Source organism: Lampetra fluviatilis, chromosome 36 (assembly GCF_964198595.1).
Source record: "Lampetra fluviatilis chromosome 36, kcLamFluv1.1, whole genome shotgun sequence".
In the NCBI taxonomy this organism is placed as follows: domain Eukaryota; kingdom Metazoa; phylum Chordata; class Hyperoartia; order Petromyzontiformes; family Petromyzontidae; genus Lampetra; species Lampetra fluviatilis.
The window spans coordinates 8,622,075-8,639,003 of NC_136310.1; the positions used below are offsets into that span (position 1 = coordinate 8,622,075).

Consider the following 16,929-nt stretch of genomic DNA (forward strand, 5'->3'; position numbering starts at 1 on the left):
CATTTGAGAGACAGTTCAGATGAATTATCTCTTGTAACTGAGGGTCTTTATTTAACCATTTGAGAGACAGTTCAGATGAATAATCTCTTGTAACTGAGGGTCTTTATTTAACCATTTGAGAGACAGTTCAGATGAATAATCTGCTGTAACTGACGGTCTTTATTTAACCATTTGAGAGACAGTTCAGATGAATTATCTCTTGTAACTGAGGGTCTTTATTTAACCATTTGAGAGACAGTTCAGATGAATTATCTCTTGTAACTGAGGGTCTTTATTTAACCATTTGAGAGACAGTTCAGATGAATTATCTCTTGTAACTGACGGTCTTTATTTAACCATTTGAGAGACAGTTCAGATGAATTATCTCTTGAAACTGAGGGTCTTTATTTAACCATTTGAGAGACAGTTCAGATGAATAATCTCTTGTAACTGAGGGTCTTTATTTAACCATTTGAGAGACAGTTCAGATGAATAATCTCTTGTAACTGACGGTCTTTATTTAACCATTTGAGAGACAGTTCAGATGAATAATCTCTTGTAACTGACGGTCTTTATTTAACCATTTGAGAGACAACCATTTGAGAGACAGTTCAGATGAATTATCTCTTGTAACTGACGGTCTTTATTTAACCATTTGAGAGACAGTTCAGATGAATTATCTCTTGTAACTGACGGTCTTTATTTAACCATTTGAGAGACAGTTCAGATGAATTATCTCTTGTAACTGAGGGTCTTTATTTAACCATTTGAGAGACAGTTCAGATGAATAATCTCTTGTAACTGAGGGTCTTTATTTAACCATTTGAGAGACAGTTCAGATGAATAATCTGCTGTAACTGACGGTCTTTATTTAACCATTTGAGAGACAGTTCAGATGAATTATCTCTTGTAACTGAGGGTCTTTATTTAACCATTTGAGAGACAGTTCAGATGAATTATCTCTTGTAACTGAGGGTCTTTATTTAACCATTTGAGAGACAGTTCAGATGAATTATCTCTTGTAACTGACGGTCTTTATTTAACCATTTGAGAGACAGTTCAGATGAATTATCTCTTGAAACTGAGGGTCTTTATTTAACCATTTGAGAGACAGTTCAGATGAATAATCTCTTGTAACTGAGGGTCTTTATTTAACCATTTGAGAGACAGTTCAGATGAATAATCTCTTGTAACTGACGGTCTTTATTTAACCATTTGAGAGACAGTTCAGATGAATAATCTCTTGTAACTGACGGTCTTTATTTAACCATTTGAGAGACAGTTCAGATGAATAATCTCTTGTAACTGACGGTCTTTATTTAACCATTTGAGAGACAGTTCAGATGAATAATCTCTTGTAACTGAGGGTCTTTATTTAACCATTTGAGAGACAGTTCAGATGAATAATCTCTTGTAACTGAGGGTCTTTATTTAACCATTTGAGAGACAGTTCAGATGAATAATCTCTTGTAACTGACGGTCTTTATTTAACCATTTGAGAGACAGTTCAGATGAATAATCTGCTGTAACTGACGGCCTTTATTTAACCATTTGAGAGACAGTTCAGATGAATTATCTTTTGTAACTGACGGCCTTTATTTAACCATTTGAGAGACAGTTCAGATGAATAATCTGCTGTAACTGACGGCCTTTATTTAACCATTTGAGAGACAGTTCAGATGAATAATCTGCTGTAACTGACGGCCTTTATTTAACCATTTGAGAGACAGTTCAGATGAATTATCTTTTGTAACTGACGGCCTTTATTTAACCATTTGAGAGACAGTTCAGATGAATAATCTGCTGTAACTGACGGTCTTTATTTAACCATTTGAGAGACAGTTCAGATGAATTATCTCTTGTAACTGACGGCCTTTATTTAACCATTTGAGAGACAGTTCAGATGAATTATCTCTTGTAACTGACGGTCTTTATTTAACCATTTGAGAGACAGTTCAGATGAATAATCTCTTGTAACTGAGGGTCTTTATTTAACCATTTGAGAGACAGTTCAAATGAATAATCTCTTGTAACTGACGGCCTTTATTTAACCATTTGAGAGACAGTTCAGATGAATTATCTCTTGTAACTGAGGGTCTTTATTTAACCATTTGAGAGACAGTTCAGATGAATAATCTCTTGTAACTGAGGGTCTTTATTTAACCATTTGAGAGACAGTTCAGATGAATAATCTCTTGTAACTGAGGGTCTTTATTTAACCATTTGAGAGACAGTTCAGATGAATTATCTCTTGTAACTGAGGGTCTTTATTTAACCATTTGAGAGACAGTTCAGATGAATTATCTCTTGTAACTGAGGGTCTTTATTTAACCATTTGAGAGACAGTTCAGATGAATTATCTCTTGTAACTGACGGCCTTTATTTAACCATTTGAGAGACAGTTCAGATGAATTTTCTGTTGTGGCTGACCTCCTTTATTTAACCATTCCAGAGACCATTTCGGTGAATCGTCTGGCCTGACTCACATCCTTTATTGAACCCCTGAGGGGACATTCACACGATTAAAGCTTTCGATTTAAAGCTTTCGCGACTGCAGCAGGGATTCATCTTCTCGGTTCTTTCGGTAAAGTCACGTAGAATGGAAAAAATAAAATAATAAAATAATAAATCATAATAAAATACAAAATTAAAACATAATAAAATACAATTCTCAAACATAATAAAATACAATTGTGAGAATTGTATTTTATTTCGATTTCAAGCTTTCGTGACTGCAGGGATTCATCTTCTTGGTTCTTTCGGTAAAGTCATGTAGAAGGGAAATAATAAAATAATAAAATAATAAGTAATAATAAAATACAAAAATAAAACATAATAAAATAAAATTCTCAAACATAATAAAATACAATTGTGAGAATTGTATTTTATTTCGATTTCAAGCTTTCGTGACTGCAGGGATTCATCTTCTTGGTTCTTTCGGTAAAGTCACGTAGAAGGGAAATAATAAAATAATAAAAAAATAAAACATAATAAAATAATTCTCACGACGTTTTGGCCACAACGCAAGCAGCCGTTGTGGCCGAAACGTCGTGAGAATTATTTTATTACGTTTTATTTTCATTATTTTATTGTGTTTCCTTCTACGTGATGACTTTACCGAAAGAACCAAGAAGATGAAAACTTTCTCACACAAGCGTCAGAGCCGTCGGGGGGTTGTTTGACCATACTTCACCACTCCGGTTCAGCTGAGAGTGGGGGGGGGGCAGGTGTCAGGAGGACGGTGCGCTAACCGATGCGCCACCGCTCCATCCACTCACGTGATTGGACATTGTGGTGTTGCTTAGTTAATGAGTTGCAATTAGGGGCGAGTGATGCTTGCTGGGGTTCGTGAGCGTAGTGCGGCGCTAACCTCTGCGCCACCGCTCCCCGCGTACAATCTCTGCGCATTAAAGGGGGGGGGGGGGCGGTAACCTGAGTCGGGAATCGACCCCCCCCCCCCGCACCCGGCGAGGGATGTCCGCTGTTGTGTAGCTCGTCCCACACGTGTGTGCGTGTGTGTGCGTGTGTGCGTGTGTGCGCGTGTGTGTGTGTGTGTGCGTGTGTGTGTGTGTGTGCGTGTGTGTGCGTGTGTGCGCGTGTGTGTGTGTGCGTGTGTGCGCGTGTGCGTGTGTGCGTGTGTGTGCGTGTGTGCGTGTGTGTGCGTGTGTGTGCGTGTGTGCGTGTGTGTGCGTGTGTGTGCGTGTGTGTGTGTGCGTGTACGTGCGTGTGTACGTGTGCACGTGTGTGCGTGCAGCGTTGTTCGGCTGCATGTCCGACGTTTCGCTCCACGCGCCAGGTTGGCTTCTTCAGGAATTGATCGATGTGGTGGTTAGTCGATGCTCACGGCCGACACCCAGTGCCGATTATCTGAACCGGTCCCGGGCGTCCCCTAGATCGACTCAGCCTTCAATGAGTACCTGGTGCGGTGAGTAGACATAGCCACTGGGGATACAAAGGCGGCCGGGCGTGGTGCTGGCCACCCTTCCCCCTCGTGTGCCGTGCCGGCCTTAATAGATGCTCGCTAACAGTACTTGACCCAACAGTCTGTTCAGGCTATACGGGGGATCTTTGTTTGTGCGCGCTCGGGTTCGGCCAACGCGTTGTCCGACGTTTCGCCCCTCGCGCCAGGTTAGCTTCTCCAGGAATTGATCGATGTTGGTAGTCGATGCGGCATCGCCACTCTACAAATACAGCCACATCGAGAGACGGAGAGACGGAGAGAGAGCATGGCAGAGAGAGAGAGAGAGTGAGCGAGAGAGTGACCGAGAGAGTGAGCGAGAGAGTGACCGAGAGAGTGAGTTAGAGAGTGACCGAGAGAGTGACCGAGAGAGTGACCGAGAGAGTGACCGAGAGAGTGACCGAGAGAGTGACCGAGAGAGTGACCGAGAGAGTGACCGAGAGAGTGACCGAGAGAGTGAGCGAGAGAGTGACCGAGAGAGTGACCGAGAGAGTGAGCGAGAGAGTGACCGAGAGAGTGACCGAGAGAGTGAGCGAGAGAGTGACCGAGAGAGTGACCGAGAGAGTGACCGAGAGAGTGACCGAGAGAGTGAGCGAGAGAGTGACCGAGAGAGTGAGCGAGAGAGTGACCGAGAGAGTGAGCGAGAGAGTGACCGAGAGAGTGACCGAGAGAGTGACCGAGAGAGTGACCGAAAGAGTGAGCGAGAGAGTGAGCGAGAGAGTGAGCGAGAGAGTGACCGAAAGAGTGAGCGAGAGAGTGAGCGAGAGAGTGAGCGAGAGAGTGACCGAGAGAGTGAGTGAGAGAGTGACCGAGAGAGTGACCGAGAGAGTGACCGAGAGAGTGACCGAAAGAGTGAGCGAGAGAGTGAGCGAGAGAGTGAGCGAGAGAGTGACCGAGAGAGTGAGCGAGAGAGTGACCGAAAGAGTGACCGAGAGAGTGAGTTAGAGAGTGACCGAGAGAGTGAGCGAGAGAGTGACCGAGAGAGTGAGTTAGAGAGTGACCGAGAGAGTGAGCGAGAGAGTGACCGAGAGAGTGACCGAGAGAGTGACCGAGAGAGTGACCGAGAGAGTGAGCGAGAGAGTGACCGAGAGAGTGAGCGAGAGAGTGACCGAGAGAGTGAGCGAGAGAGTGACCGAGAGAGTGACCGAGAGAGTGACCGAGAGAGTGACCGAAAGAGTGAGCGAGAGAGTGAGCGAGAGAGTGACCGAAAGAGTGAGCGAGAGAGTGAGCGAGAGAGTGAGCGAGAGAGTGACCGAGAGAGTGACCGAGAGAGTGACCGAGAGAGTGACCGAAAGAGTGAGCGAGAGAGTGAGCGAGAGAGTGAGCGAGAGAGTGACCGAGAGAGTGAGCGAGAGAGTGACCGAAAGAGTGACCGAGAGAGTGAGTTAGAGAGTGACCGAGAGAGTGAGCGAGAGAGTGACCGAGAGAGTGAGTTAGAGAGTGACCGAGAGAGTGACCGAGAGAGTGACCGAGAGAGTGACCGAGAGAGTGAGTTAGAGAGTGACCGAGAGAGTGACCGAGAGAGTGACCGAGAGAGTGACCGAAAGAGTGAGCGAGAGAGTGACCGAGAGAGTGAGCGAGAGAGTGAGCGAGAGGTGGGAGTTTTACATAAAGCTAAGTTTAAAAAAAATTACGAAATGATGAACGAAGCAAAGTGCCGAATACACCGAGCATCTTCTTGTTTCCACTGATCGTAAACAAAAGAGAGGGGTGGGAGATCGTGGAGGGCTGGGGTCGGGGAGAGGAAAGGAGAGAGAGAGCTCACTGATAAAAAAAAAAGTGATTCTGTTGTTTTTGTTGCTATCACGTTTCCTGTTTGTGTAATATTAGTAATGAATCATCATCGTTGCCACCAAGACCACGCAAACATCATCATCACCATCACCACCACTACCACTTTACCACTATCATCACTACTACTACCACCACCATATCATCGTCACTCACACACCATAATTACTGCCACAATGATTACAACACGGTCATCAGTTTCATACCATTATCACCATTATCATCATCACCACACTACCATCATCATCACCACTACCACCACCATTATCATCATCATCATCACCACTACCACCATCATCACCACTACGACCATCATCATCACCACTACCACCATCATCACCACTACCACCACCATCATCATCATCACCACTACCACCATCATCACCACTACCACCACCATCATCATCATCACCACTACCACCATCATCATCACCACTACCACCATCATCACCACTGCCACCACCATCATCATCATCATCACCACTATCACCATCATCACCACTACGACCATCATCATCACCACTACCACCACCATTATCATCATCACCACTACCACCATCATCACCACTACGACCATCATCATCATCACCACTACCACCATCATCACCACTACGACCATCATCATCATCATCACCACTACCATCATCATCACCACTACGACCATCATCATCATCATCATCACCACTACCACCATCATCACCACTACCACCACCATCATCATCATCATCATCACCACTATCACCATCATCACCACTACGACCATCATCATCACCACTACCACCACCATTATCATCATCACCACTACCACCATCATCACCACTATGACCATCATCATCATCACCACTACCACCATCATCCCCACTACGACCATCATCATCATCATCACCACTACCATCATCATCACCACTACCACCACCATTATCATCATCATCACCACTACCACCATCATCACCACTACGACCATCATCATCATCACCACTACCACCATCATCACCACTACGACCATCATCATCATCATCATCATCACCACTACCAACATCATCACCACTACCACCACCATCATCATCACCACTACCACCACCATCATCACCACTACCACCATCATCATCATCATCACCACTATCACCATCATCACCACTACGACCATCATCATCACCACTACCACCACCATTATCATCATCACCACTACCACCATCATCACCACTATGACCATCATCATCATCACCACTACCATCACCAACACCACCATTTCTATCAACGTCAACTCCGCCCTCGTCAGAAGGGGAGAGAGCAGGAATAGAATGAACACGGAGGAGTGCAGATCTGGTCGGAGAGGAGAGGGGTGATGGAAGGAGTTGGGCAGAGAGAGAGAGGGGGGAGGGTCACTGATAAAAGTGATGCTGTGTTTTGTTATCCTGTTTCCTGTTCAATTGATTACAGTGATGAATCACCATCGTTACCACCAACATCCTCATTAGCACCGCCATCATCATCACTCCTGCCATCATTAACATCACCACGCGACCACTACCATCACTGCTAAGCACAAGAACATCACCATCTTCACGGCCATCATCAGAATATGCATTTGTGCTGGAGTGAATCCGATGAGCTATGAAGTTCTTTCTCGCAGATGTCAACTACGACCACTCCAATCATCACTCACATCACTACAACTAACAACATCCCCGCCACCATGAACATCAACAACATGACCACTACCATCGGTCACCTAACCCATCATCATCAACAAAGACAAAGATCCCCCGTGTAGCCTTAAGAGACTGTTTGGGCAAGTGCTGTTAGCGAGCGCCTATGAAGGCCGGCACTGCACACGAGGGGGTGTGCGGCCAGCACCACTCCCGGCCGCCTTTGTCTCCCCAGCGGCGATGTTTACACGTCGCAACAGGTACTCGCTTAGGGCTGAGTCGACCTAGGGGAGGCCCACGACCGGTTCAGATCATCCCAGGGTTGCTGGGATCGAAGCGCACATGTCGCTCCCCACACGCGCACAAAGACAAAGACAAAGATGCCCCGTATAGCCTCAGCAGACTGTTGGGGAAAGTGCTGTTAACGAGCATACACGCACACTCACACACTCACTCACATCCACACTCACACCCACACACATCCACACCCACTCACACACTCTCTCACACCCACACTGACTCACACACACACACTCTCACACCCACACACATGCACACCCACTCACACCCACGCACCCACACACACACAGATACGCACACTCTCACACCCACAAACACCCACGCACTCTCTCACACCCACACACACTCTCACACCCACATTTGAGGCTGAGTCGACCTAGGGGAGGCGCAGGACCGATTCAGATAATCGTCGCTGGCGTTGGCCCGTGAGCGGGAATCGAACTCGGCGCGCCGGGTTCGTAGCGCAGCGTAGCGCTAACCACTGCACCACCGCTCCCCACACAGACACACACAGACACACACACAGACACGGATAGACACACACACACAGACACACACACAGACACACACACACAGACACACAGACACACACAGACACACAGACACACACACACAGACACACACAGACACATAGACACACTCACACAGACACACACAGACACGGATAGACAGCGTAGCGCTAACCACTACACCACCGCTCCCCACACAGACACACACAGACACACACACAGACACGGATAGACACACACACACAGACACACACACAGACACACACACACAGACACACAGACACACACAGACACACATACACACTCACACAGACACACACAGACACATAGACACACTCACACAGACACGGATAGACAGCGTAGCGCTAACCACTACACCACCGCTCCCCACACAGACACACACAGACACACACACAGACACGGATAGACACACACACAGAGACACACACACAGACACACACACACAGACACACAGACACACACAGACACACAGACACACACACACATACACACTCACACAGACACATAGACACACTCACACAGACACACACAGACACGGATAGACAGCGTAGCGCTAACCACTACACCACCGCTCCCCACTGACCCGACACCACCACCACAACCATCCGCATCGCCACTTTTAAAACATCTCCGCCAGAGAGAGAGAGAAAAGGCGAAATCGCTGACTACACTGGGTTTTGTCTAAATAGCAAAGTAACACAAAAGAAAAACATAAAAATAAATAGATAAATATTACAAATAAATAAAACACGCGCGCGCGCGCACCCAAATCAAACCCATATGATGACCGGGATGGGTCAATGCCTCCCCTCACTCAAACCGCACACTCCTGTGGCCACGGTTCAACTCCCGTCACAGGCGCGGTTGTGGGGAGTGGTGGCGCAGTGGTTAGCGCAGCAGTGCCCGCTGCGAGCAACTTGGCAACGAGCCCGAGTTCGATTCCCGTTCACAGCCACCGGCATCGGCGGCGTATGTCTGAGCCGGTCTCTGGGCCTTCCCTAGGTCGGCTCAGCCATAAGGCGAGTACTTGGTTGCGGTGTGTGTGTGTGGAATAGCAGCACCGGAGAGACAAAGGCGGCCGGGCTTAGTGTTGGGCCACCCATCCAAACCGCCTTCGCGTGCAATGGCGGCCTTTATAGGTACTACTCACGAACAGAACTTGCCCCAACATTCTTTTAAAAGGCTTAATGGGGGGGGGGGGGGGGGGAGGACTTTGACCTCTTGTGAGTGTGCCGTGTGGCGCTTCTCGTCCCGAAATGTGGGCTCTGAGCCGTGGTCGAAGATTCCACATTCCTGTGCCGGGGATAAAGTATTCCCGATGAAATTGTTGAGTTTCTGCAACAAAAAAAGTGGACTGGATTGAGTCCCGAGTTAGAGACACAGAGGGGAACACAACAACAGCCGGTGGTGATGTCACCACGACGCTTGTGCCAGGCTAGGTGCACGTTGAGGCCACGTAAAGGGTGGCTCTTCGCTGCTGGCAGGTTACGGGGCAGACCCAGGTGTTATGGGTTGACTGCTGTGCCAGGCTAGGTGCAGGAGGTCACGGGGCAGACCCAGGTGTTGTGGGTTGACTGCTGTGCCAGGCTAGGTGCAGGTGGTCACCTGGCAGACACAGGTGTTATGGGTTGACTGCTGTGCCAGGCTAGGTGCAGGAGGTCACGGGAAAGACCTAGGTACTATGGGTTGACTGGTGTGCCAGGCTAGGTGCAGGAGGTCAAAGGACAGACCCAGGTGTTATAGGTTAACTGGTGTGCCAGGCTAGGTGCAGAGGGTTACGGGGCAGACCCAGGTGTTATGGGTTGACTGCTGTGCCAGGCTAGGTGCAGGAGGTCACGGGAAAGACCTAGGTACTATGGGTTGACTGGTGTGCCAGGCTAGGTGCAGGAGGTCAAAGGACAGACCCAGGTGTTATAGGTTAACTGGTGTGCCAGGCTAGGTGCAGAGGGTTACGGGGCAGACCCAGGTGTTATGGGTTGACTGATATGACTGAGAGGATAATACACACAAACACATCGAGACACAGACACATCGAGACACAGACACATCGAGACACAGACACATCGAGACACAGACAACGATCCCTCGTGTAGCCTTAACAAAATGTTGGGGCAAGGGCTGTTAGTGAGCACCTATGAAGGCCGGCACGGCACACGACAAGGCGCACTATCAGAGTATTAATAGTGCAGCTATCTTTGAGTTGTACGCCTTTTGGCGTCATCTGGTGCAACACCAATGGAGACTAGGCTCTAAGAAAAGGCGTCATCTGGTCCAACACCAATGGAGACTAGGCTCTAAGAAAAGGCGTCATCTGGTGCAACACCAATGGAGACTAGGCTCTAAGAAAAGGCGTCATCTGGTGCAACACCAATGGAGACTAGGCTCTAAGAAAAGGCGTCATCTGGTCCAACACCAATGGAGACTAGGCTCTAAGAAAAGGCGTCATCTGGTGCAACACCAATGGAGACTAGGCTCTAAGAAAAGGCGTCATCTGGTGCAACACCAATGGAGACTAGGCTCTAAGAAAAGGCATCATCTGGTCCAACACCAATGGAGACTAGGCTCTAAGAAAGGCGTCATCTGGTGCAACACCAATGGAGACTAGGCTCTAAGAAAAGGCATCATCTGGTGCAACACCAAGGGAGACTAGGCTCTAAGAAAAGGCATCATCTGGTCCAACACCAATGGAGACTAGGCTCTAAGAAAAGGCGTCATCTGGTGCAACACCAATGGAGACTAGGCTCTAAGAAAAGGCGTCATCTGGTGCAACACCAATGGAGACTAGGCTCTAAGAAAAGGCATCATCTGGTCCAACACCAATGGAGACTAGGCTCTAAGAAAAGGCATCATCTGGTCCAACACCAATGGAGACTAGGCTCTAAGAAAAGGCGTCATCTGGTGCAACACCAATGGAGACTAGGCTCTAAGAAAAGGCGTCATCTGGTGCAACACCAATGGAGACTAGGCTCTAAGAAAAGGCGTCATCTGGTGCAACACCAATGGAGACTAGGCTCTAAGAAAAGGCGTCATCTGGTGCAACACCAATGGAGACTAGGCTCTAAGAAAAGGCGTCATCTGGTGCAACACCAATGGAGACTAGGCTCTAAGAAAGGCGTCATCTGGTGCAACACCAATGGAGACTAGGCTCTAAGAAAAGGCGTCATCTGGTCCAACACCAATGGAGACTAGGCTCTAAGAAAAGGCGTCATCTGGTGCAACACCAATGGAGACTAGGCTCTAAGAAAAGGCGTCATCTGGTGCAACACCAATGGAGACTAGGCTCTAAGAAAAGGCGTCATCTGGTCCAACACCAATGGAGACTAGGCTCTAAGAAAAGGCGTCATCTGGTGCAACACCAATGGAGACTAGGCTCTAAGAAAGGCGTCATCTGGTGCAACACCAATGGAGACTAGGCTCTAAGAAAAGGCGTCATCTGGTCCAACACCAATGGAGACTAGGCTCTAAGAAAAGGCGTCATCTGGTGCAACACCAATGGAGACTAGGCTCTAAGAAAAGGCGTCATCTGGTGCAACACCAAGGGAGACTAGGCTCTAAAGAAAGCCGTCTCGGGTGTGGACCAATCAACTTCAAGGACTGCATATCATTATCATCATCAGAGTTGTTTCTTTTTGTTTGCATTTTGGCTGCTTGTGTTGTGGTTATTGCAAAAATGATCCGTCGTACAAAGGTGTCGGTTTTTGTACCAGTTGAAAGGGTAAAAACCTACTACTATATTTTGCCACTGGTAAAGGAGGTCTCATAGTGTAAATCGTTGTTATTGTAGTTTACCTGACAGTTCTATTTACCTCATAAATGTCGTCATTTACCTCAATCGTCATCGTTAACTTCATTTTCTTTTTTTTGGTTATTTCGGTAAAGTCACGTAGAATGGAAATAATAAAATAATAAAAATAAAACATAATAAAATAATTCTCACGACGTATGTTTAATTTTTTATTATTTCATTATTTCCATTCTACGTGACTTTACCGAAAGAACCAAGAAGATGAATCCCTGCAGTCACGAAAGCTTTAAATCGAAAAAATTAACCTGTAAAAACAAAGTTTTTCACTATAAATCCTTTACATGTAAGATCACCTCTTGACATGCCCCGTATATTCCCGAGGGCACTAGCGTTGACCCGTTTTACCACTTTCAAGAACCTGGCGGCTTCAATGTAACTGCTCTATAAATAGTCTCCATTGTACAGCGTGGGGGCAGGGATTTCATGCCATGTGGTTAGTCTACATTTGCGTCATCATGAAACGGGCGGCTAGAGTCCTCTCGTCCTCTGGCCTGAGATGGCTGCCACCTATGGGTCAGATGATTGTCTGCCACCATTAAGCAATTGGTAATTAAATATTTAAAAAAATTTCCATAGACAGTGTAAATTTTTGGAAAAATTTTTTCACGAAAATTAATTGTCACGCACAACGAGTCTGTGTGCAAATGTCAGCTCGATTGGATCACGGGAAGTGGGTTAAAAAACGACCTAAAGATTTGCACGGTCGTAAGCAAGCAAGCAAGCACGCAAGCAAGTGAACTTAATATAAAGGATTTAAAAATACATTTTCTTTGTCGTTTCCTCCTTTTAGAGCGCTCTCGCGCTTGGCATCTCTGGGCGCCGTGACCTCTGACCCATCATCATCATCATCGTCCTCATCCTCCCCGTCGTCTTCATCGTCGTCGTCGTCGTCTTCCCCGCACGCCTGCGAGTCCCTGGGCGGCCTCACGCCTCGCCAGGTGCAGCTCTGCCGCCGCCACACGGAGGTGATGGAGGCGGTGAGGCGAGGCGCGCAGGTCGCCATCGCTGAGTGCCAGCACCAGTTCCGGCAGCGGCGCTGGAACTGCAGCACGACGCGCAGCGGGCCCAGCGTGTTCGGCAAGATCGTCAGCCAGGGTGAGGCGGTGGTGGTGGTGGTGGTGAGGGGGTGGTGAGGGAGTGGTGGTGAGGGGGTGGTGGTGAGGGGGTGGTGAGGGGGTTGAGTGGTCAGTCAGGGTGAGTGGTGGTGGTGGTGGTGAGGGGGTGGTGATCAGTCAGGGTGAGTGGTGGTGGTGGTGGTGAGGGGGTGATCAGTCAGGGTGAGTGGTGGTGGTGGTGGTGAGGGGGTTGAGTGGTCAGTCAGGGTGAGGTGGGGTGGTGGTGGTGAGGGGGTGATCAGTCAGGGTGAGTGGTGGTGGTGGTGGTGAGGGGGTGATCAGTCAGGGTGAGTGGTGGTGGTGGTGGTGGTGAGGGGGTTGAGTGGTCAGTCAGGGTGAGTGGTGGTGGTGGTGGTGAGGGGGTGATCAGTCAGGGTGAGTGGTGGTGGTGGTGAGGGGGTTGAGTGGTCAGTCAGGGTGAGTGGTGGTGGTGGTGGTGAGGGGATGGTGGGGTGAGGGGGGTTGAGTGGTCAATCAGGGTGAGTGGTGGTGGTGGTGAGGGGGTGGTGGTGAGGGAGTTGAGTGGTCAGTCAGGGTGAGTGGTGGTGGTGAGGGGGTGGTGGTGAGGAGGTTGAGTGGTCAGTCAGGGTGAGTGGTGGTGGTGGTGAGGGGGTGGTGGTGAGGGAGTTGAGTGGTCAGTCAGGGTGAGTGGTGGTGGTGAGGGGATGGTGGGGTGAGGGGGGTTGAGTGGTCAATCAGGGTGAGTGGTGGTGGTGGTGAGGGGGTGGTGGTGAGGGAGTTGAGTGGTCAGTCAGGGTGAGGAGTGGTGGTGGTGGTGGTGGTGAGGGGGTGGTGGTGAGGGAGTTGAGTGGTCAGTCAGGGTGAGTGGTGGTGGTGGTGAGGGGGTGGTGGTGAGGAGGTTGAGTGGTCAGTCAGGGTGAGGAGTGGTGGTGGTGGTGGTGAGGGGGTGGTGGTGAGGGAGTTGAGTGGTCAGTCAGGGTGAGGAGTGGTGGTGGTGGTGGTGGTGAGGGGGTGGTGGTGAGGGGGTTGAGTGGTCAGTGAGGGTGAGTGGTGGTGGTGGTGGTGGTGAGGGGGTGGTGAGGGGGGGGGGTTGAGTAATCAGCCAGGGTGAGTGGTGTTGGTGGTGAGGGGGTGGTGGTGGTGAGGGCGGTCTTGAGTAATCAGCCAGGGTGAGTGTCGGAGAAAGGTGAGGTGAATTTGTCAGCCAGGGTGAGGAGTGGAGGGAGACTGCCGAAGAGAGGGGGCTGATTGGTTGAATTAGCACCTTGCCCCCCCCCGCCCATCTCTCACTTTCCTCCACTCCCCCCTCCATCTCTCGCCCTTCTGATTGGTCGGCGTGTTGCTGATCCCCGCTCTCCGATTGGCTGGCTGCAGGCACGCGGGAGGGGGCCTTCGTGTACGCAGTGGCGGCGGCCGCAGTGGCCCACGCGGTGACGCGAGGCTGCAGCAGCGGGGAGCTCGACAAGTGCGGATGCGACCGCACGGTCAGCGGCACCAGCCCTGAGGGTACGGCCCTCGCACAGACCCTCAGGGGACCCCCTCACCAGCAAAGAGACTCACAGAGACCCCCAGGGACCCCCACCAGGGAGAAACTCCGAGATCCTCAGGGATTTTCCCATCAGGGAGACACTCACAGAGACCCTCAGGGACCCCCACCAGGGAGAAACTCTGAGATCCTCAAGGATTTTCCCATCGGGGAGACACTCACAGAGACCCCCAGGGACCCCCACCAGGGAGAAACTCAGAGATCCTCATGGATTTTCCCATCGGGGAGACACTCACAGAGACCCCCAGGGACCCCCACCAGGGAGAAACTCCGAGATCCTCAGGGATTTTCCCATTGGGGAGACACTCACAGAGACCCCCAAGGACCCCCACCAGGGAGAAACTCCGAGATCCTCAAGGATTTTCCCATCGGGGAGACACTCACAGAGACCCCCAGGGACCCCCACCAGGGAGAAACTCCGAGATCCTCATGGATTTTCCCATCGGGGAGACACTCACAGAGACCCTCAGGTTTGGGACTCCCACATTCACAGACATCCTCTGAGATCTCCAGGGAGGGTTGGGGGGTACTCACAGAGACCCTCAGGGACCCCCAACCAGGGCAATCCTCGACAAACCCACTGCTATAGAGGCCCCCCCTCACTGAGCCCCCCCCCCCCACCAACCCTTCCAACACCCTCTTGTTGTGGTCCCTTGTGCAGGGTTCCAGTGGTCCGGATGCTCGGACAACATCGCCTACGGAGTGGCATTCTCGCAGAGCTTCGTGGACGCGAGGGAGCGCGGCAAGGGAGGATCCCCGGCGCGCACGCTCATGAACCTCCACAACAACGAGGCCGGCCGCAAGGTGAGGGACGCGCTTCACGGAGTCTCGCCGACAGGCCCGCTGGTCTCATCAGAGGCCCACGGAGTCTCGCGGGGAGACCCACGGGCTCATAGAGGCCCATGGACTCTCATATTGAGACCCACGGACTCTCGCCTGGAGGCCCACTGACTCTCGCATAGAGGCCCACTGACTCTCGCATTGAGGCCCACGGACTCTCGCATAGAGGCCCACAGACTCTCGCATAGAGGCCCACTGACTCTCGCATAGAGGCCCACTGACTCTCGCATTGAGGCCCACTGACTCTCGCATAGAGGCCCACAGACTCTCGCATTGAGGCCCACGGACTCTCGCATAGAGGCCCACGGACTCTCGCCTGGAGGCCCACTGACTCTCGCATTGAGGCCCACTGACTCTCGCATAGAGGCCCACAGACTCTCGCATAGAGGCCCACTGACTCTCGCATAGAGGCCCACTGACTCTCGCATTGAGGCCCACTGACTCTCGCATAGAGGCCCACTGACTCTCGCATAGAGGCCCACTGACTCTCGCATTGAGGCCCACGGACTCTCGCATAGAGGCCCACTGACTCTCGCATAGAGGCCCACGGACTCTCGCATAGAGGCCCACTGACTCTCGCATAGAGGCCCATAGACTCTCGCATAGAGGCCCACTGACTCTCGCATAGAGGCCCACAGACTCTCGCATAGAGGCCCACGGACTCTCGCATAGAGGCCCACGGACTCTCGCATAGAGGCCCACTGACTCTCGCATAGAGGCCCACAGACTCTCGCATAGAGGCCCACAGACTCTCGCATAGAGGCCCACTGACTCTCGCATAGAGGCCCACAGACTCTCGCATAGAGGCCCACTGACTCTCGCATTGAGGCCCACTGACTCTCGCATGGAGGCCCACGGACTCTCGCATTGAGGCCCACGGACTCTCGCATAGAGCCCGACTGACTCTCGCATTGAGGCCCACTGACTCTCGCATGGAGGCCCACGGACTCTCGCATTGAGGCCCACGGACTCTCGCATGGAGGCCCATAGACTCTCGCATAGAGGCCCACTGACTCTCGCATAGAGGCCCACTGACTCTCGCATAGAGGCCCACTGACCCTCGCATAGAGGCCCACAGACTCTCGCATAGAGGCCCACTGACTCTCGCATTGAGGCCCACAGACTCTCGCATAGAGGCCCACTGACTCTCGCATTGAGGCCCACGGACTCTCGCCTGGAGGCCCACTGACTCTCGCATAGAAGCCCACTGACTCTCGCATTGAGGCCCACTGACTCTCGCATAGAGGCCCACAGACTCTCGCATAGAGGCCCACTGACTCTCGCATAGAGGCCCACTGACTCTCGCATTGAGGCCCACTGACTCTCGCATAGAGGCCCACAGACTCTCGCATAGAGGCCCACTGACTCTCGCATTGAGGCCCACGGACTCTCGCATAGAGGCCCACGGACTCTCGCCTGGAGGCCCACTGACTCTCGCATTGAGGCCCACTGACT

At 50.7% G+C, this 16,929-nt stretch overlaps 1 protein-coding gene across 1 annotated transcript in view; it reads left to right on the forward strand.

Annotated features, from left to right (window-relative positions):
* WNT4 (Wnt family member 4) overlaps positions 1-16,929 on the forward strand; it is a 31,722-nt gene that overhangs the window by 9,625 nt on the left and 5,168 nt on the right. The window contains exons 2-4 of the mRNA XM_078873323.1: positions 12,803-13,107; positions 14,463-14,594; positions 15,296-15,438. Coding sequence (XP_078729449.1) covers positions 12,803-13,107; positions 14,463-14,594; positions 15,296-15,438 — 580 coding nt within the window. The remainder of the gene's footprint in view (positions 1-12,802; positions 13,108-14,462; positions 14,595-15,295; positions 15,439-16,929) is intronic.